At 37.0% G+C, this 22,807-nt stretch overlaps 2 protein-coding genes and 1 long non-coding RNA gene across 3 annotated transcripts in view; all 3 read right to left on the bottom strand.

The window, feature by feature from the left end:
- Nucleotides 1–2,084: 2,084 nt before the first annotated feature.
- Nucleotides 2,085–3,029, bottom strand: LOC105064725 (olfactory receptor 4S2-like). The gene has a single exon (XM_010949726.3). It carries the CDS (start codon nt 3,021–3,023, stop codon nt 2,085–2,087), a length of 939 nt encoding a protein of 312 aa, XP_010948028.3. The 5' UTR covers nt 3,024–3,029.
- Nucleotides 3,030–14,223: 11,194 nt separating this feature from the next.
- On the bottom strand, nt 14,224–15,459 carry OR4Q3 (olfactory receptor family 4 subfamily Q member 3). The gene has a single exon (XM_010949725.2). It carries the CDS (start codon nt 15,434–15,436, stop codon nt 14,489–14,491), a length of 948 nt encoding a protein of 315 aa, XP_010948027.2. The 5' UTR covers nt 15,437–15,459; the 3' UTR covers nt 14,224–14,488.
- Nucleotides 15,460–16,879: 1,420 nt separating this feature from the next.
- The window catches only part of LOC141577946 (uncharacterized), a 169,090-nt gene continuing 163,162 nt past the window's right edge, over nt 16,880–22,807 (bottom strand). The window contains exon 4 of the long non-coding RNA XR_012507602.1: nt 16,880–21,250. This is a non-coding gene — a long non-coding RNA (uncharacterized LOC141577946). The remainder of the gene's footprint in view (nt 21,251–22,807) is intronic.

The raw sequence follows: 22,807 nt of genomic DNA, 5'->3' as shown, positions 1-22,807 counted from the left end.
TGGGAGAGGGGGTGGAAAGAGAGGATGGGAGATTGAACTGTTCCTTTCTCATACTCTCCCTATTACCAGCCTTGCATCCCACCATCTCCCTTATCTGGTGTCCTGGTATCCACGTCAGAGATTCTGGTAGATAAATCTGTATTTCTCCTCAGTCTTCCTCTCAGATGATATTTTAGAGTTAGCCTTCTCTACTCTGCCTTCTCTACTGTCAGTTACGAAGTCTTTGTTTTTCTCTTTTCCAAACATTTGTTGGAATCTTTTGTCTGCATCTAACTTTTGTCCTGCTATCTTTTTTCTTATGAGTCTAAACTTTTTCCCCTTTGTTGTTGTTGTTATTATTATTATTGCTATTATTTTTATTATTTTACTTAGATCTTAGGAGGAAAAAGGAAAACTAATGTAGCCTGCCATTTTAAATATAATTTCAATGTATTTATTATTTTTTAATTAGGTATTTATACATAGAATAGAATAATCCTTTTTTGCAGAGAAAAGGTATTAAGAGAAATAACTAAAGGGAAGTGCAACAAAATATTAATGGTGATTGTGTACAAAAGGACTGAAGTGCAGAGAAACCATTTTAAAGGGTAGTTAGTCGTAGTAGTAGTTAAGCTACCGTTAACATTATATTGTCCACGCCAGCTGCAAAGGAGAGACTGGCAAACGCAATATTTTAGCAGAGTCACCATAAGTAATGTCAAGTCTCATACTAAGGAAAAGAAGAAACAATGGATATTGGGATGACAATCAGCTTATTCTATCACAAGAATGCATTGTGAATCCAGCTCTGTGCTATGTATGAGGAGTAGAAAAGAAGTAAGATACATGATTTACTTTCTTAATAAATCATGGAAATGAGATAAAAATCCATTTTGATAAAAAAACAAAAACCAGGAAAAAAATGTGTCTGACAGTATTTAATAAACTATATACAGGAGTGTTTAAAGCATACAGAAAATAAAATGCTGGATGAAAATTATCAAAGCAAATTTCTTGAAAGATCTGAGCCATGAAACAAAATCTAAAAAGTTACTCAAAATAAAAATGCCTTTTCTGAAGTGTTTAGAATACCCAGATATTCTCCAAAGGACATAACAAAAAAGAAATGTGCTTAATTAATTTTGTCCTGTTTAAAAATTGAAAACAATTTTAACTAAAATTTTATAATAGAAATACATCTCCTTAACTCGGTCATTGCAGTAGTTCAAATGTCAGTTCATTTTAGTTGCTTTAATTATTCTATGCATTGCAAAAAAAAAGTTAGATTACTTTCAGTAAAAATAATATAATACTGGAGTATAGAGAATATTCAAATTCTCCAATAGCATTTCTTAAAAAATTGCTCCACACCAAAATATGTAAAATGTTTCTTTTTTCCTCCTATTTGGAAACCATCCTTTGGGCACTTTTTCAGTTTATATTCACCTCTTCATAGCATGCAGTGCATATTTCTATGTCGGCCTGCATTTTTAATATTGTGTTATAATTTTCTTTTTGTAAATAGATTTCCCCTACTAGATTATGTGATATTTGTGGGAAAAGACTAGGAAAGAAAGAAAGAGGGAAAGAGAGAAAGGAGGGAGAGGAAGAAAGAAAGAGAGAGAGAGAGGAAGAAGCGGAGAAAGGAAGGAAGAAAGAAAGAAAAGGGGAAAGAAAACAGGAGGAAGGAAGGGAGCGAGAAAGGGAGGGAGACAAGAAGACAGCTCCTGGGAAGTCAGACTTCTTTTTTTTAGGAAAAATTATCTGATTCCTCAGCGATATCTTTTGTAACTCCATTCTAAATCATTGAATTATAGCTTGAGAGAGATTGATTTGAATTGAAAGGATTTACAGCAGTTAAATGAGATACTCACTAGAAGGGTTTACTCTCCCATTCTAGAAGAAAGAGAGGATAAACTTTGCCCATAGAGAAAGGTTTAAGTTTAGCCCACCTAAAGGCAGAAAAATGAGATAGCCTCAAATTATTCCCTTTTAAATGAAAAGTATGACATAGTTGAATTTTAGAGATGATTCCTTAAAATCATTAATAAGTTAGGGACCACTTAAGGTATCAGCTAATTCTCTGATTTTGCAATTCTGACAAACTATCCCTTCTGCTTTTCCTTCAGAGAGACCTTGTGACTCCATAGCCGTTCCATGGCATTCTTTACATCCTCATTCCTCAGAGTATAGATGAGTGGGTTTAGCATTGGGGTGATGGTAGTATAGAACACAGACACAGCCTTATCGAGTGGGAAAGTGGTGGAAGGACGGAGATAAATAAAGATACAAGGAACAAAGAAGAAAGTTACTACAGTGAAATGAGACCCACAGGTAGAGAGAGCCTTGCGCCTGCTCTCTGCAGACCGCTTCCGAAGACTAAATAAAATGAATGTGTAGGAGGCCAGAAGGATGAGAAAACACCCTAGGGAAATGAGACCACTATTAGCAATCACCAACATGTTCACCAGAGTTGTATCAGCAGAGGCAAGTTTCAGGACTGGGTGGACGTCACAGAAGTAGTGGTCAATGACACGAGCATTGCAGAAGGGTAGCTGAAAGGTCAGGAAGGTCTGAACAAAGGAGTGACCCAGGGCACCCAACCAGGACAGTGATGCCAGCACAATACAAGCATTGGCCCTCATGATGGTAGTATAACGGAGAGGTTGGCAGATGGCGGCGTAACGGTCAAAAGCCATGACAGTCAAAACAAAAATCTCAGCACAACCAAAAAAGTGGAAGGTAAACATCTGACTTACACAGCCCCAGTAGGAAATAACCTTTTTTTCTGAAACAAAGTCTGCAATCATCTTGGGTGCCGTGGCTGAGGAATAGGCAATGTCTACAAAGGACAGGTTACTGAGGAAGAAATACATGGGTGTATGAAGCCGGGGGTCAGAAGAGACAGTAAGCAAAATGAGCAGATTTCCCATCAGGATCACCATGTAGAAGAGGAGGAATAGGGCAAAGAACATCAGTTGCATTCCAGGATCTTGAGAAAGTCCTAGAAATATAAACTCAGTGACATTGTTGGCCACTTCCATGGGGATCCAGGCAGAACTGGTTGAGTGGCTCTGATTCTCTGCAGACAAAATAAATGTTATAAACCATTGTGAGTGGGTAAAGCCTAACAGTAACAGTCAAGAAAACGTTTAAGTGATGCTAAATGTAACAGAGGAAATTATTTATATTTCTTGTATATAGTGAGTGGATATTTTTCTCATTATTAATTTTCTTATCATATTATTGACACACATGTAATTTTTGTTACACTTAGACCTAGAGTTCTTCTCTCCCAAAAGTTTTTTCTTCATCACCTCTTCCCTCCCTCTCTCCCTCTGCCCTCCTCAACAGAAATTATCTTTGGATGAAAACACTTTAATTATTAAATAGATAAATTAATTTTTGAGACTGGAGATAAAAGCAAGGAGTTAGAATCTGAGATCTGATGTCTAAAATTCCTAGATGAATTTTTTAATATAATATATAGAGATCAACTTTAGAAGATAGCATTCTACTTAAGTGAGGACTCAGTTTCTAGTTTCTAAATTAGTTTGGAAATTTCAACACAATTTAAAATTAAGTTTTTTTAAGTGACTGAGAACAACATATACAGTGCTTACCAACAATTTATGCTTATAAATCAATACTGGATGTGTTTGAATCCTAATCCCTGACTTGCATGTGAAAATTCAATTTTGCTTGCCAGTAACAAATCCATGAGACGTGGTCAAACTATACAGAGAAATACTTTGTTCTGTGTTGCTCTGAAGAGTTGAAACGTTTAAAAATTATTGAAGTTTTTATCATCCTCTGTCCTTTTGCCTTGAAAACGCTCCAGAGAACACTCTGTCCTTGTAATTATATGTAAGAATTAGGAATAAAATTTCCCAGACAGATAAAGCTATTAATGGCATTTAAAAAGTAAATGTTTGATATGTTTTACAAATTATATACACAAGTGCTTAAGGCATACAGAAAAAATGTTGGATAAAAACAATCAGGGAAGAATTCTTGAAAGAGATGACTGACTCAAGAGACAAGATCTAAAGATCCTCAGAATAAAAATGGCTTCTCTGAATTATGCAAATTGCTAGCTATTCTCCGTCTTTATACTAAGAACACCTCTTTTCTGCACAGACAATGGAAAGCGCACTACCCAGAGGTGAATGATTCAGGTTTGAGCCCCCTCACCGACTGGCAGCTTTGGCTAAATCTACTTATCTTCCCTGAATCTTGGTTTTCTCATCCATAAAAGATGGATGATACAGTTATCTATCTCACAAAGCTGTTATAGAAATGAAATGAGGTCATCTGTATAACATGTTGGTATTTATGAAGTGTTTTACTTTATAATTTGAGTCTATGCAGTGGGACCCCTCTAGTAGATAGAATTCATAATTTTACCTAGTCAGCTATTATATAAAAGGTACATAAACAACTAATAGAAAATAACAAAATTCTTACGTAATTTTATTCCTGAGATAAACTATAGTGTCTGCCCATTTTCATTGTAGAGATACTATTAATAACTGTTAACATTTATTAAGCACCTTCCTATGTTCAGGATTGTGTGCTAAACTATTATCATATGTTACCTCATTCTATCCTCACAAGAACATTATAATTTTTATCTCCATTTTACAGAGCACCAAAGTTTGAAGACTTCAGGTAAATCATCCACTATAACACAGTCAGTGAAGGGGTTGGTATGAGTTGTTGAATTCTGAATCTAGAACCCACAAAATACACAAACCCTTAAATAAATGATAGAAAAACGGAATGAGAAATAGAAAGACGATTGATAGATAGATGATTGATAATGATAGATAGATCGTAGAAAAATAAACTCATGAAAAAGCGTTGCATTTAAAGAAGCACATTCAGAGGGAGGAGTTAGCTCAGTTGCAGAGCGGATGCTTAGCATGCACGAGGTCCTGGGTTCAATCCCCAGTACCTCTATGTAAATAAATAAACAAACAAATAAATAAAAATCCTAATTATCTCCCCCCCCAAAATGAAATAAAATAAAATAAAATAATTAAAAACAATTTTTAAAGCAATTTTTCCTTTATGGCACAGAGTCCTTTAAGAGGAGGATATGCTCTGTGTTCTTAAATCTTTGAATATTCTATACATTATAACAGTAAAACCAGATGTGCTCAATTATCACCAATTGGTAAAATCATAAGGGTTGAAAAAATATTTGATAAGAGAAGGCACTTGTATCTACTATATGCCACATGTTGTTCTCAGTTAATTCTCATACAAATCTTATAAGGTAAGCTATCATCGCTATCCCCACTTCAGAGATGAGGCAACTGAAGCACAGAGAGAGGAAATAATTTGCCCAAGATCACAGAGCTCATAACTGGCAGAATTGGTATTTGAATCTAGGCAATGGGACTTCAAAATTTATTTTCTTAACCAATATGCATACTGCGGGGCTGATGGCATCAAAATTACCATATCTTCTTTCTCATTTGAAAGTCTTAAACCTTCTGCAAAGTCAAAATATTCCTTTTCTGCTAATCACGAAGAGTTTGGTTTATATTTTTAAATTATACCTAGCATTTAGAGACGAAGACTACTGTTGTGACTGGCAAGATCATCACAACACACAAAATTTGTGTCCAATTTTGCTCAATTTAATTTACAGTGAGAATGCAGTAGCAAGTGATGTGATATTGGTCATTAATCTAGACATTATTTTATTTGCCATGAATTGACAATCAAATAGAGGAGGTCTACACATAAACTTTCAATCACAGTTTTATGAGATAAGGGTAAGAAAGTCCAGGAGAGTCAGGGACACCTTTCCAGAGAAAGTCATCATTGAGTGGAATTTTGGAAGATGACTTAGAGTTAACCTGAAGATGAAGTAGTTTGCAGGGTTAGGGCCAGAGAAGTGGACAAGGCAGGAAGTGAATAGTGAATAGAATATATGAAGATAAAAGGTGTAAATCATCATAGACTCCTCTATAGGGAATGTCAACAGGTTTGATATGATTCAGCACAGAATCCATGAAGGGAAGAGTCCAGAAGTGAGGCTAAAAAGGAAAAGTTTCTCATATCATAAACAGTCTTGTGAGCTAAGCCAAGGAGTTGGAATTTATCTTGGATGACTTGGGGGATCATAAATAAAGATCACTCGTAGGGCAAGCGGGCAGCAGGAACGGGAGGTGGTGAGAGCACTTTAAAAAAAAAAAAGTCTGAAACCCAGCTTTCCTACGTTCAAATTCTAACTCTCCTGCTTGCTAACACTATGATTTTAGGAAACTTACTTAACTTCCCTTTGCCTGTTTTCTCAAGTGCAAAACGTGGAAAAAAGTAGCACATACCACATAAGTGTTGTAAAGATTACATGTGTGTTCCATATAAAGCACTTACGTACACGGCACACTGTAAGTGAGTATCTAATCATCACCACACACCTTAGTGACTGGAGACCATGCTGGAGGGAGAGAAGCCTGGATAGGAGTCATGTTAGGACACTAACCTCCTTACCATGTGCATCTCCTAATTCCATTTACGTAAATTCCAAGCTTATCAAAATCTTAGAAAGTGCATCTTCTGCTCACATCCACCCTCTCAAATACATATTTTTGACTGGAGTAGTATCAGAATATAGTCCATATCCTTGCACGACTTTCTTTAAGAGTTCAAACAAGGATACCCAAAAATGCTCGTGCAGCTGCTCTGTGCTCCTAGGATAGTGACTATTTCAACTTTATCTTGAATCTGCCTCAGTAGCCCATAAAATTAATCCAAGTCTAAGACCCGAGGTTTTTCTACTTTCTTGATTGGGAGAGAGAACACAGAATTTAAAGATAGAACAACTGGGTTTGACGCATAGCTTTGCTTGTTACAGACAGATCTGAACGCAATTTTCCTCACTTCTATTAACTTCAGTCCTTCTCTATGAGAAAATAATGCCACTCATGGTGAGGACTGAATTAATTAATGGACGGAAAAGCAAAAAGTGATCTGCAAATCTAAGTCAAGATCGTTTTAGTGGTGGAATTTCAGGAGCATCGGTATCAGACATCTGAAAAAGAACCTCTATGGGACTGATTATTTCCACTGGTCCTCCCAGGGTCTTAGGTCAAATTTGGTCTCCCTGTGATGATGCCAAAGAATATATACTAGTTATAATGGGACCTATTGTGTTAAAGAAACAAGGTTGCTCCGATATTTAACTCCATGAGTCCACCTAAATTATTTTAAATAGAACAAATAGCAAGACTGCAGCTCTCTGATATTTTCTGGGAAAAAGATTTAGTCTCAGCTTCTCCTGTGAGTGATTTGCAAAGGGCAGAGATCAAACATTCTGGATTTCTTTCCTAATAGCCAGCTCCACCTCACAGTGAACTCTCTGTGCAATAGTGTCTGAGCAAGTAAAGTCTTGACAAAATCTTCAGCTGAGTTAGTGGAACACAATATAGACTACAGATATATTTCTGTATTTCATACAGCACCAGTATTTATTTGTTCTGTCACTTAATGAATATTTATTGAGCACATCCTCTGTGTCGTGTACTGTGCTGTGAATATAAAAAGATGAATATAAACCTATTCCTGACATAGATTCATTTTATTATTTTTTTTTGAAATACAGTCAGTTTAGATTCATTTTAGAGTAATGCCTTTGAATGACTTTCTCAAAACCTCGTAGATTTATGTAAAGTCCTATCTTATATGAGTAAAAAGGATCTTAGACAACACTTGACTTTATTCCACTTATTTAACCATTGGTGAAACAAATCAAGTGCAGAGAGGAAACTGAATTATCTAGGTTTCACTGTTAGTGGTAAAGCCAGGACTAAATTCCAACTGAAGTAATATTGATACCCACTCTAAACTGTAACGAACTATTTCCTGAATCACTTAATAGCATTACTAGAGCAGATATTGCCAAAAAAAAAGTGAAGAATTTAAAGATCTCTTTTTATCCTTGAATGTGATTAGCATCAATAAAATTCTTGTGTCTTTCACCAGCTGTTAACCTGTCATTCCAAGTGGGAGACTTACTCTGGCTGTCTTCTTGAGTGTGGTCCCACGCCATGGATCTGGACAACCTGAGATCTTCTTGGATCAATAAACCTTTCTGAGTTAGAAATGTGACCTATAACCAGATATTCACACTAAATAGTTGAGATCTGTAGAGTGATGCTTCTCTTACAGAAAGGATTGCACCTCCAGCCCAAGAAGAGGTCCTGAGTTTGATTGTTCTCTCTCTCTCTCTTTCTCTCTCTTTCTCTCTCTTTTCTCTCTCTCTTTCTCCCTCTATCTTTCTCAAAGATAGGATTTCATGAGTTTACAGCCATGCCATGGCTTCTGATCTTGATCTGCAAGAACTTCCGGCTATGTTCCTAGCTGCCAAGAGAGAGAAACCATCAGCAGTCTTTATGCCTCATCACAACCCTGAGGGAATCTCTGGGTCAGTGATTGGGTAGCAGCCAGAGAGTACTGTTGCAACTGTAATCACCACTAAATGACTCTTTGTAAAACTATATTGAAGGTTACTTGGTAATTAATAAACTAATAAATATCCAGGCCATTTCCACAGTTTTGCACAATCTACTCAAAGTTGGGACAAGGTCAGGGAGAAGGTGATGCTCAGTATCACTACACTGGATTGCTAACTCAACAACAAATATTTGTTTGGAAAACTATTAGAATATTTTACTTCCTTTTAAAATTTGCTGAAGCTCAGGTAGGCAAGGAAGATGTTTGATTCAGTGGCACGATGAAGACCCTGCCTCAGTCCTGTTATTACATGAATGGGTTTCTAAGCGATTTAGGTCAGGGGAGCTTGAGTCCCTGAATTACAGCATGAACGTTCAGGTCAAGCCTAAACTTCTGTGTGTTTGAATAGCACAACCATAACAACAGAAAGAATATTATAATCTAAATAACATGCACCTTCGTTCATGATTTCCTGAGGTAAAAAGGATTCTCATGTCGCAGCATAAAAGTGTCTTTTGTTGTTGTTGGCAACAGTTTATTGTTCTGTGACTGCCTAGGGTATAAGTATAGGGGCTGTTTAGACAAGGGAATAGCTAACCGTGGCAGTCCTGTTCTTTTCAGATGAAGGACTGTGCCACGTGCTTCTCTCTTTTTCTTCCTTTCTTGTTCTGTTCCTTCCTTCCTTCCAAAGCATTTATCCAGACCAAGACAAATACCATACGATATCATTGAAGTGTGCAATCTAAAAAAATGGAACTCATATACAAAAAGAGTAGAATGGGAGGCTGGGGAGAGGAGGAACTTGGGAGATGTTAAAGGGTACAAATGTGCAACCAGAAGTGAGTAAGTCCTGGAGATCTAATGCATAGCATAGTTATTACAGTCAACAATGCTATATCATATACTTTAAAATTGCTCAGAAACTAGATCTTAAGTGTTCTTACCACAAAAAAAGAAATGATAATTACCTGATGTGATAGAGGTGTTAGCTAAAGCTATAGTGGCAGTCACTCTGCAATATATAAATGTATCAAATCTATACGTTGTATGTGTTAAACTTACACAATATTGTATATAAGTTATATGTCAATAGAAAAACACATTTATAAAGCATTGATTATTGGCTGGGCACTGTACTGGATACTCTAGATACAGAGATCACTGACTAGTGAGGCAGCCTCACAAGTGAGAGGAAAATTGCAATAAATACAGTGAGTGCTATGCTGACTAAGTATTAGTATATTATACTATGAAAATTCATATAAGAATCATTTAATAGAACTCCACATGAACAGGATCAGATTTGAAATCCAAGAAGATAAAACTCTTAATCTGAGTGTTAAAGGCAAAAAATGGATCAGTAATTCCAGCAGGGGAAACAGCATGTCCAGAGGCATAGAGAGGAAAGTAGTTCAGAGGTGTATACAGTGGGACAGGAATGGGACAGTTAAGTGAGGACAAGGACCAAGACTTGGTCTTGGAACATGCTTAGACACTGGAACTGGACCCAAAGTTTAGAGTGGTACTGTAGCAAAGTCAATAATATGGGGGCTCCTAGGTATTTTCCTTGATTTTCTTATTGCTGTGCGTACCCCATACTCCTACAGATTCCCGTGAGAATATTTGTACTAGAATCGGGTGCTGGATAGAACTTGCAGATGATAAACTATAGACTTGAAGAGAGAAGTGGAAGAGGTTGGGAGGGATAGAAAGTTAAAGAGCTATTCACTTAAGAGATAGAAACCAGACTGCATTGTATTTACATTATAGATTTTACCATTTCCTCTAAGTACCAGAAGCTCACCGGCTGTTTGTAGTGTTTGTTTATGGAATAATTACAAACGGCTTCTCGGAAACATGAAGAGCAATAAGGACAATCAGTAACTAGCATGATAATGAAACATGGGTAACTTGGCCAAGCCTATTTGCTAAGGGAAGAACTATTGAAATATAAATAAAATGGAGTTTAGTTAATAATAATGTACCAGTATTGGCTCATTAGTTGTGACAAATGTACCTCATAATGTAAGCAGTTAACACTAAGGGAAATGATGTGAGGTATACAAAAACTGTCCGTACTGTCTTTGCAAATATTCTGTAAATTTAAAACTATCCTAAATTTTAATAAAATATTTAAATTAAAAAACAATGATATAAAAACCTTAAACGTATGATGGTAACTAGAACATTTTTTTAAAACTTCAAATGTGATTTTTTACATAATTTTAAGGACACACATATCACAAAACGTGACATTTCTTATGTCAAGGCTAGTTTCGGTGTGAATGGGTAGTTACTAAGGGTTTAATTGTCATACAGCAGGGGTCTGGGGTCAGAAGCTCTTTCTGTCTGATTCTCTAGGATAAAACAATTGTACAATCTTCTTTCAGCTTTTATTTTCCATTTAACAGAACAATTAGCAATGACGGTAACATAACCAGTCAGTGTTTATTGAGTTCTGACCATATGTAGACACACTTTAATTAGAGCTTTACAAGTATTATTTTGTTTAGTTTTCCTGACAACCCTGTGAGGCAGATATTTTAGTGTCCTCATTGTCCAAAGAGATACTGAGAAATTAAGTTGTCCTCTGGTAAGTAGTGAAGCTGGATCATGAGGAGGATGTGTGACTCCAGAGTCCACACTTTTGACCTCTCTCCTCTACTCCCCCCAGTCATCTGGGCTCACAGATTGTCTTAGAATGCTATTCACCTTCCCCTGGTGGATATTGAGAGACTTTGTAATTAGACATTTGGGTGATCTATTGATGTCTGGGGCAATACCCAAATTGGCAAGATACCTACAACACTGTCAAGCACACTACGCACTCAGCAAATAGCTGTTAAAGAATGGATAATAAGTTAACAATGAATTCATGAATGAGTAATGAATGAATGAATATTTAAAGATCCAAAAATCACTAAGAGTTATTTATTGAGAAACATCTGCCAGGAAATGTTTTCTCCAGATGAGGAGTACATATTGGGATGGCGTGCTGATTTCTCACCAATAGCACTTCCTAGTTTCTAGGACTCTTAGAGGGAGTAATTGAGCAACGGGAAAACCTTCTACTTCCCAAAACTCCCACTAAATGACTCTTTGTAAAACTGTATTGGAGGCTACTTGGGAAGTAACTAGTCAATAAATATTCAGGCCATTTCCATGTAGTTTTGCACAATTTACTCAAAGCTGGGACAAGGGAAAGAGGAGGGTGGTACTCAGTATTACAATTTTGGACCACTAACCCTACAACAACAAATAAAACCCTGCTTTTCCTGACTGTTACTGTCTTCCTTCCTGTGTTATTACTATTATTTCCCCTACTATATTGGCTCATTCACGATGTGTAGTTTACAGCTAGGCTGTAAATGTACATTCTTAGCATGTGCTCTGGAAATGTGAAGTCAATAATTCTCCTGTGATTTCATGAATCAGACTTGTCTTTGTCGCCTTTCAGTTATTTCAGTGCCCCAAAGGACCCCAAGAGCTGGAAAGAAGGGGCAGACCCACCTCAAATATCTGAGGGACCCAAAGCAAAAGTCCAAATAGAAATTTTTAAAAAATAGAGCCCGTGTACCATATGACTAAAAGTTGTATATCCAAGTAAAAAATTTAAATGAATTTAAATTTCCTCATACTCAGAAAATAATGTTCTTGTACTCTTGTAATTACTTGAAGGCCTGTTTCAAATTTCAGATCAAATTTGAAGTCCATCAGACATGGCATTGTAGAAAGAGCCAGCTTTGGCCCTCACTCCTAGCCCACCTTTTCTGGTTCCAAATCCCAACACAAGAAGTCTGTCAGGTGCGAATGTGGATTCTGCAGCCCAAATGTCCAAGTTCTGGCCACACACTTTATACAGTGTCCCTCAGCCTAAAGGAGTATATACAGTGATATGGTCTAACCTCAGGAGGACAGACTTAAAGAAGAAGCTCAGACAGGCTTTGGAAGTGAGCTCAGGGCATGTGAACCTTGAACTCTGTAGATAATATCAATCACGTACAGTCTCTGAAGAACAGAGATGTTAGCAGCTTATAATAAAAATTTTACTATAGACAATTGATTAAGCAAGCGTCAGAGAATTAAAAATGCAAAAGGGAATATCTTGCTTTTCTGAGTATTATGCTGTCAATCCCAGATATCAACAGGACATTTAAAATGATTTCCCAAGCCCTTAAATTTTGCTACGGAAGAGGGACATTAGAAAAAGGGGGTGTTGCAACCAGCTGATACAAAAAGAAAGCCTGGAGCTTCATGTCCCTGCAGTGTGCCTGGCTGACTCACAGCACCACTAAATCCTTCTGTCAGCCCACACGCTGCTCTGACTGGTGGTTTCTACCTGTCTGCCCTTCTGGATATTTATTGCAAGCAGCGGGTCTCTGTTGAAGTGTTATGGAGTAAAAGGGAGAGAGGAGACTGTGATCTGTACTAGGAATGCTGCTCACTCTCAGTCATCCTCTAAAGAAATCACCCAAGTAGTAGCTTTGTTCTTGGTCTTTGAGAAGTTCTTCTATAGCCATACATTCACACATACATACAAACATATATACATACATACAGTTTCTTAAATATAAAGTCACTAACTCCCAGCACAAAAATGAAAATCCATTCTTTATTGCAATGTGAAGAAAGCTCTTACATGATGAGGGGTATTGCACGTTACCTAGTAAATCCTAGTATTAGGTAGCACTTCAGACATTTTTCCCCTGAGGTTTGTTTTTCAGCTAAGTAATCAGAAAAGCCTCCCCGCAGCGCTTGATTAGGAAATGAAGTGAACAAATATAAAAATATTCCTGAAAGTTCATCATTATATTATGATTCAGTAAATAGAATAAACACCTTTCTATGGGCATAAAACGTTGCAAAGAGCCTCATGTCAGAGATAGATAATCTTAAATATAAACTTTTATGTGAATCTTTTTAGGGATCTCCTAGGTCTTGAGATCCTATACAGGTATAGTTGAGATAAAGCAAGTAGTCTGTCTAATTGGGATAAATACTATTTCTGGGGAGAAAAAAAATTAACTTAGACTAAATTATCTAAGGTTTCCAGCTTTCTTGGTTAATTACACTTTTTCTAAGTGATCTTGGGCAAGATCACTTTACAAATCTGAGCTGATTTGTAAAAATGAAGTTGAATAACATTACCTATTGCTCAAAGCACTTTTGAGACCCAGAGACAGTAACTATGAGTAACTCGAGTACCTCAAGGCCAGGAACCAAGTAGGTGAGCGCTTTAAACCACAGCTCATTTCTTTCTTTCTCTTTTCCTTTAGAGTTCAGAGCTCTTACACATTGTGCTCCATGAAGAGACAGCTTGTCAATCACCCCCACTATAATTCAACTCAAAGAAAACCTCAGGGTGAAATGGAACGCCCCTTCTGGAGAAGCCTCTGCAGCAGAACACCAAGAGCACCCCCAGACTTCCTTTCCTTCACACATAAGCTTTGTTAAGAGCCTCTGTTCATTCAGGTAAGTCACTGATCTTCATTTCTGAAATTTGGCACAATACACAACACAGTTCCTGGGTGAACACTAATACGCAGAGTGATCAGTGAGGTTTTGTTAGAGACACGGCAAGAGGGACTCGCGCTGTTTCAGAAGATACTTGGATGAGACATCAGAAGGAACTTCCAGACACCGGGGACTAAACCCTGGAGGAGTTGGACACAAAAAGGGGTGTAATATCTTCTTTCATTTGAATGGAGTTTAAAAGAGAAAATAACTGAATAAAAGAAGGCCACTTATAGACAAAAGGATAGAAGAGTTGATCTTTCAAGGGCTCCTGCTGACCCTAGGACTCGATTAATTCCTGTTACCATTTGTGGACCGGTGAGCACTCCTGAGTTCCCTGCTTAATATTTAACACCTGAGAAAGCCACCTGTACCTCCCAACTATGGTCAAGAGCAATGCATTGTAATTCTGATGCTGTCTTCTCTTTTAGACCAAAGTCACCAACTTGGTTTTCATGCATGTACTCAGCTACAGATGGAGTTAAGAGTACCCTAAGAAAAGATTTTCTAAATCACCTCTTCCTGTTCATTCTTGGACATGGCAGCAGGATGTCACATGTTTTTTCCTCAGCTTCTTCATGGCTGTCTTCATATCAGCATTTCTGAAGGTGTAGATGAGGGGGTTCAACATAGGTGTGATCACTGTGTAGAAGACAGAGAAAACCTTATCCACAGAGAAGCTGCAGAAAGGCCTCAGGTAGATGAACACACACGGCACAAAGATCAGGCTGACCACCATCAGGTGGGAGGCACAGGTAGCGAGCGCCTTGCTCTGGCCCTGGCGGAGGCGAGTTCTCAGGGTAATCAGGATGACCGCATAAGAGATCAGCAAGACCAAGAAGCAGACAAGGGAGAGCAGACCGCTGTTCGAGACCATCAGCACCTCCACCACATACGTGTCCATGCAGGCCAGCTTGATGACCTGTGGGACATCACAGTAGAAGTTGTCCAGTTCATTGAGGCCACAGAAGGGCAGCTGAATGACCAGTGTGACCTGTGTGATGGAGTGGACGAAGCCCCCACACCAGCAGGCAAAAACCAACTGAAAGCAGAGCTGGCGGTTCATGACTGCCAGGTAGTGCAAAGGACTGCATATGGCAACATACCTATCGTAGGCCATGACGGTCAGCACAAACATCTCACTGGCTCCCAGAAAGTGCAGGAAGTAAATCTGGGCCAGGCACCCGGAAAAAGAGATGATCTTGCCCTCCTGTAGGAAATCTCCTAACATCTTGGGCACAGTAACACAGCTCAGGCATAGGTCAATGAAGGACAGATGGCCCAAAAAATAGTACACAGGCGACTGGAGCAGGTGAGTGTCAGTTCGCACTGTTACCATTATCAAGAGGTTTCCCAGGACAGTAGCCACATGAAACAACAGAAATATTAAGAAGAGAAAGAGCTGCAGCTCCCAGGAGGATGACAGGCCCAGAAGAACAAATTCTGTCACCTTAGAATCATTTTCTTTTTTCATCAAGTCAAGAATACCAAGTGACCTAGAGAAAGAAGAGTAAAATTGGGACATGGGAGGTTTAAGTTAGACAAAAGGCAAAAATATATGAGTTTTCAGATTCTGGGTGTGGTGTTATAGAGTCATTTTTCAAGATGAAAAAACTTAAGAAAGTTCTGTGAAGTAGATTAATTAAGAATGTATAAAATTAATCCAGATTACTGCAAGACATTTTTAAGCCCTAGTCTATGATCTACCTCTTTTTAATTTTATTTTGTATTGGTTTATAACATTATGTAAGTTTTACGTATACAACATTATATTTCAAATTCTGTATACACTACAGTGTACTCATCTCCAAATGTTTAGTTTCCATCTTGATCTACCTCTTTAAAGTAATATTTAACATTGGGAGACTTCAGTACAATAAGTGTTTTTGTATAGTTTCTAGGAGGTTAGTGTAATAGGATTTGACTAATTGTCAAATATCAACACCTTTAAATTTCGTAGGACAAAAACAGGCAATCCTGTGTCTTAGTTATTTGAGTTGTAGTTAAGGTATACACTGAATTCTGGTCATTCATGGATTTTCTTACAGACTCAAGAAATTTTCTGCCTTCAGATAATAGGAAAACATAATGTCACCAAATATGGCAAGTTCGCTTTCAGGGTTAATAAAATTGCTGTGTTTAGTAGAAATATTTCTGACTTCTACATTTCTGAAGTCTCTGATCACAACAAGAAATTTAGCCTCTGAATATTCTGTGAGAAATGAAAAGAGCATTGTACCCATCAGCATGAAGGGATGCCCATCTCTTTTTTTTTTTCTATTTTTAAATTGGATTTTTATTCATATTACATATAATTATGCAATATACATTTTATAGTTCACCCTGAACTGATTGCATTATTTTTATTAGGTTTTAAATACCAAAATATATAAAAGCTTCAATGTCAGAAATAAACTTGAATGCTATATGTATTTTTTTCTTTTTTTCATATTAAAGCTTTTATTTATACTTACTATTATGATTAGCGTTATTAAATCCTTCTTTCATCATTTTTTAAAACATTTTTTATTGAGTTACAGTCATTTTAAAATGTTGTGTCAAATTCCAGTGTAGAGCACAATTTTTCAGTTATATATGAACATACATATATTCAGTGTCACTTTTTTTTTTTTGCTGTGAGCTACCACAAGATCTTGTATATATTTCCCTGTGCTATACAGTATAATCTTGTTAATCTATTCTACATATGCCTGTCAGTATCTATGAATTTTGAAATCCCAATCTGTCCCTTCCCACCCCCTGCCCCCTTGGCAACCACAAGTTTGTATTCTATGTCTATGAGTCTGTTTCTGCTTTGTATTTATATTCCTTTTTTTAGATTCCACATATAAGCGATCTCATATGGTATTTTTCTTTCTCTTCCTGGCTTACTTCACTTAGAATGACATTCTCCAGGAACAAGGGATGCACATCTCTTAAAACCACCTTCTACCACAGCATAGTTACCCAAGCCAGACCGCTGCTGGGGCCTGGGAAGCAACATTCAAACATGCCAGCTCCATTAGCACATTCCTTGCTGTAGAATCAGACCCTACGAAGTATATCATGTTTCACATCCTAAGAAAAACCGAAGAATCTGCAAAAGTCCATTTTAAATATTTTTAATTTGGAAAAATGATTCAAAAGAATTGAAAGTGCTTAAAAAGAAATTAAAGTCTTTATGGAAGGACCCAATGCAGTAAGGAGAGAAGAGGACAAAATCAAGCTCCTTAAATAATCAAGGGCTATTTATGGACACCTGGGCAGCTATTCTTTAGATTTCCTAAGCAGGGAACCACGGAGGTCTACGTGGAAAATACCACCAAAGGGAGTAAAGTTCTCCTTGTGGGAATTGTGGAGTTTTTTCCAAACAATGTAGTGTATTATACTTTGCCATTTGTCTATCTTTGTATTGAACTAAAAGCATTCTCAGAGGAAGAAACTTGACCATACAATGATGGAGAATGACTTGCTAGCGGGAGTTTAAATGCCATGTGAACTTCTTTTGGAGGTAACGGGTATGTTTTCTAATTTCTTCTGAAACACCAAGAAATGGACTCCATTCGTTGGAGATGGCACCCATGATGGTATCCCTACTGAGAAGGGCAAATCTTTCTGCTCCAGACATTTGGGCTTTGTTTGAAATACTGCATTTTAAATTGCATTGGGAGAAAGTGAATATTTAGCAAAAAGTAACTGAAATAATTCAAGAACTGGAAAATCGATTGTAGGAGGGACTATGGTAGAATAAGGTAGGCTTAAGACAGTACTGCCATGAATCCAGTGCCTTCTGTTACATAAAACTGATCTTGCCTTATCCAAACCTTGTAATCACCTTACAAGATACTACCAAACCTAGAATTCACTGATACTGGGAGAATTTCATTATTCTGTGAATGATTCTAAGTGTATAAACCTAGAACAACAAAACTCAAATGATTCCTTGAATTTAAAAATGATAAATATCAGTGTATAGAAAAAAGGAGTATGAACAACAGGAGGTATAAAAATGGTTTCAAAGCCAGAAAGAGAAGCAAGGAAGGGGAGTAGAACTTTGAATAAACATCTGAGAAACTTACATCCTTGCACACCAGGAACTATGTGGGTTCAAAGAAGGAACATGTTACCCTGCTATTCACCCCACCAGCCACTTCTTCATAGTCTCAGGCCAGCAAAATGGGAAATTCTCAGATGACCATCAAAGTTGCCCAGTCTGTGCACTAACAGCTTCCTTATAAGTCAAGCCCTAATTGAGGGCTGGCTGTGAGGTTGGAAAGATCTCCTGCCCCGAGGGCTGTCGGCTGTTATCTAAGGCTTTTACGCTCCTTATGCCACCACTCAGCCTAATGAGCCCTGGGATTCCCTAGGCTGCTGTTTGAGTTGTCTGAATCTCGATCCCTGCTAGAAAACTGACCAGGGGCTTTCAAGACTGAAACAATCAGACCATATTGCACAACGCATCATACTTACCACATCTCTGAGATCCTATGAATAGTAAATACTAAGTTAAACAAAATTACACCCTTCTAGAGTTAGATGAGCCTTAGATGGGCTTGTTACACAACATTTTTAACATGATATGAAAAGGTCACATTTATACTTGGATTTCACTTTAGGATAAGGATGGGAAGTAAAGCCTACCAGCAGGATAATATTAGACAGTTCTGTTTTGCAAAAGGAGTTCTCGTGACAGTCCAGTTGTTTGAGTTTTCCCTTCTACTGCAAAGTGACAGCTCAAGGGAAAGATGAGATGCACACTGGTGGGTATAGGATCCACCTTGGCTTAGAAGATGCAGGCACCATAAGGGTCAGTGTCTCCCGTCACAACTGCATCAGCACAGCTTCCAGGGTCCATACAAGGGACATGCCCAGTCATCAGAGTCACGGCTCTAGGAGTGCCCAGACCCATGGCTTCTCACTAAGGATTAACTGATCATTAATCATCTTACTCCAGATAAAAATTTGTCCAATCATTTTTATCTTAAGAAATATTTCCTAGTAAAATAGTTGACATTCCACCATTTTTAGATTTTCAGTGAACAGAGCTAAGAAATTAACCCCAAATAAAATTTATTTAGAAAAAAACTATCGCAGTTACTTTAAACTAAGGAAAATAAAGTTTACTTTCCCTCAGATGCCTTTAACTTTCTGTTCCATCTCAAGTTTTGTCTTTTATCATTTTATTTCACATCCTGACACAACCAGACATTTATGTTTTAAGATAAATTACTCTTCTTTGCTCATAATAAATAAAAACGTATCCATTATCTTGCATACACATTTGTACTTCCTTGCCACTCAGCGAGTAGAGTCTCAACCACCCATATTAATTACAACTGTTAACCAAAGAAAAAGAGGAGATTGATACTCAAGAATTTCTGTCACACACAAGCATCTCAGCAGATGAGCAGTGAGCACACATTTTAGGAATGCATACAGTCACAGACATCACTTTTTGTTTCTTAAAGAGGTAAAAATAAACATACCTTAACATGGTCTAAAGGTAGCTAAACACCCTCTCAAACTGTTATCTGATAGTCATTCTACAATATAAAAATAGGAGGCAAATTAAAACTATGCCTGATAATCAATGTTTTCTTATCCTATCTTATTAAAAATTATCTAAGGTATCCAAAGATTTTTTCATTAATTATTAATTTAGTATTAGTCCATGGTCTTAAAGTTAACAAAGATATTGGAAATTACATATATGATGACATATTACAGAGCCACACAATGACAGTTGATAACAAAAACATCTTCCAGAAATAAAATTCAATTTAATTGAACACATAATTTTACATTCTTAATAATGCTAAACATTAGAAGTAATGTCAGCTCATCTGATCAGTGAAACCAGTATAGCAAGTTTATTAAGTTCAGATTAACTAGTTCTTCTATGTGAAAACAAAGTCTTACCCCCCCCCCAAAGCACACTTGCATTATATTCCGAACTTCTAAAATGAGGAAGAAAAACAAACCACTCTTTCTAAACCAAAATGACCACACCACTCTGATTTGTCCAGCAGTTTATTCTGAATACCTGAACTTGGATTCTTACATAGAAATGCTCTGAGCTAGAAGTTTTCTTTAGAAGTTTGTTTTTCTTAAAAGGCTAACACATTTAACTTATAAATTCAATTCCTCTCTTCTCTGGAAGTTCCCTTATTTTAAATTTATGGAAGCATTTATTATTCTCTATAACTAATTGGAATTATATCTCTGTTAAATTGAAGACATTTTATTATCTGATTTATGAGTTTCTTCTTGGAGTAAGAAAATAGTTGACATTCATATAAGGAGGATAAAATATTTTATAATTTTTAGATACACAGAGAATGTTCACCTTCAGTTTATAAATTTGAAGGTTAAAACAATTATGAACACAGATAACCTGTGAACACTCCTACAGAAAAAAATAAACAAAAAATGAACAGTGCAGGGAGGCACTCTCTTGGAAATGCATATTTATTTAATTTAAAAAAAAATGTTACCCATTGTTCAGGTAAAACATGTACAGACCAGACGGCTCTGGCCCCCACTATTTCCCATTCACTCTGAAATTCAGAGCCCCCAGCATAAGAATCATGGAGAGATGCCTGCAAGTCTATTTCTCTACTTCACTTTTTGAAGCTTGCGCAGACTTCCAGATGCAAATACTGGACACACAGAGAGGATCTCAGTCTCTAATGGGAGAGAGAGATGACAGCCAGAGGTTTGCCCTGGCGACAGTACTGCTTCCATGACCTCTCACCAAAGTAGATCACATCTTCCAGATTCTTGTCTGAAATATAATGCCCAAGAAAGGGGCCCTTATCTGTCTCCAAGTAGCAAACAGCCTTGACATATAGATACAGATCTTTCTAACTTTTGAAAAATATATTTTAGACAGATAAATGACTAGCAATCTTTGACACATAACTGTGAAAATGAAACTCATCTAGTTCTTCTGATTAATTATAAAACCTCTAGAATCAGACAAGTCAAGGAGACAAAAAAGATCTCAAAGGCAAACTTTTTGTGATGTTTCTTGATCCAAGGGCTCCTCTTGATCCAGTGCCGACTTTTTCAGACAAGCAGATCTTGACAGTTTCACGAGATGGGCTTGTTATATTATTCTTTTATTCTCATCTTTGTCTCATTTCCAAGTTTCTTATAAAATTTCTTAGTATAGCAATATCTAATTATATTGGTGTTTGTAAATTTATTGTCATCAGCAGGAAAACGTTTCTGAGCAACATCTCTGTAAGGAATGTGAAATGTTACAGTGCATACTTTCCAACTGCACCTAAAAGAACAGAATACACATATGAAAATTTTGTAAAAAACAATAGAAGGCAATTTTGTAAATGCTAAACGAAGGCCTTGAACATCATTCCTCAAACTATATTCTATACAATATTAATCCTGGAGTTGCTCTGAGAAAAAAAATGAAAATGAAAACAAATCCTCTGGGTTCAAATAAGTTTGGAAATCACTTCACCACAGTATGTCATTTAGGAGAGTCATTATGCATTTTAACATAGCAAAGGCTCTGAGACACCCTAGAGGAAACCAGACCTATTTAACTTTATTTAAACTAGCATTTGTCATATTTATTTTAACGCCAACCTCCTTTCCTTAATGCCTGTTAATATCTCATGGAAATGGACTTACAAGAATATGTATTTTCATTCAACAAACATTTATTGAACTGCAAATATATGCTAGGCCCTGTGCTAATGGTTACAGTAATTGTGGTTTTGAACAGGGTAGAAGAGGCGCCATCCTTCATGGAGTAAATATTCTAATATAGAAGATAGACAATGCACAAAATAATTGCAGATTTTGATAACTGTTATGAATGAATAAAATAGGGTAACGTGAGAGCAAGTGAGAGGGGCCAACTTTAGATGTCGTGGTGACAAAAATACCATGGACAAGGGGGAGTATGGCATAAATTGGAATAGGTAGAATTCAGAACCTTCAGAGTCTTATAGGTCATGGTGAGGAGTTTTAACTTTATTGTAAGAAGAGTGAAAAGAATTTGAAAGAATTTTTTTAAGTTACTGAAATTATTTTTTAAATATTCATATACAATTACTCTGGAAGGATCAAATAGGGGAAAAAGGAAAGCAGGTAACAGCAAGACTGTTTGCTACTTGGAGACTGATAAGGACCCCTTTCTTGGGCAAAAAAGACTGATAATAGCTTCCACCAGTGCGTTGTCAAAGGAAATAGGCATAAACGGATAGATTAGATATTTTTACAAGATTAGTCATTTTTAAGCATGGGCTAATGTGAAAGCAGTAGAAATGAAGAGTAATGGACAGACTAAAATAAAATTTAAGCAATAGAAGTGACAAGGATTGCCTTAATTCTAGGAGTGGAAAACTAAATTGTTTAGAATGACTATCATCAGAAAAAAAGACTGATAAAAAAAAATCAAAAAGCTAACAAGATAGAGGTAAACAACACTGTTGGATTCTTTGGGTAATTCAGAACCAAGAGAGGTAAGCAATACACTGGAGCACCAAACCTTTATTTTCCCTGAGAGCATTCCTAATTGTGGCAAATTTGGGATTCGTTTCAGTAGTTTTGCAAAGACAGAAGTTAGGGTCTTCTCCAGGTGGGGTCCTTATAGGGAGATACTCTTCATCTCAAGCTGGGACACAAAGAGCTATAGCTTCAGGATAAGTGGAAAACAGAACTAAGCATGCTTCTCATTACAGTTTTAGGGAACTGTAGGGAAGGGGTGCCTTGATAATAAGTAGAGAGGAAGGAAAAAAAAGTCCTTAAGTAGCTGGGGCTATGGAGAGACCCTCATAAGAAATCCAAAAACAGTATCATAATGGATTTACCTTAT

The sequence above is a fragment of the Camelus bactrianus genome, chromosome 6 (assembly GCF_048773025.1).
Source record: "Camelus bactrianus isolate YW-2024 breed Bactrian camel chromosome 6, ASM4877302v1, whole genome shotgun sequence".
In the NCBI taxonomy this organism is placed as follows: Eukaryota; Metazoa; Chordata; class Mammalia; order Artiodactyla; family Camelidae; genus Camelus; species Camelus bactrianus.
The sequence above is the reverse complement of the archived record's forward strand: the minus strand, read 5'-3'. Positions and strand labels throughout refer to the sequence as shown.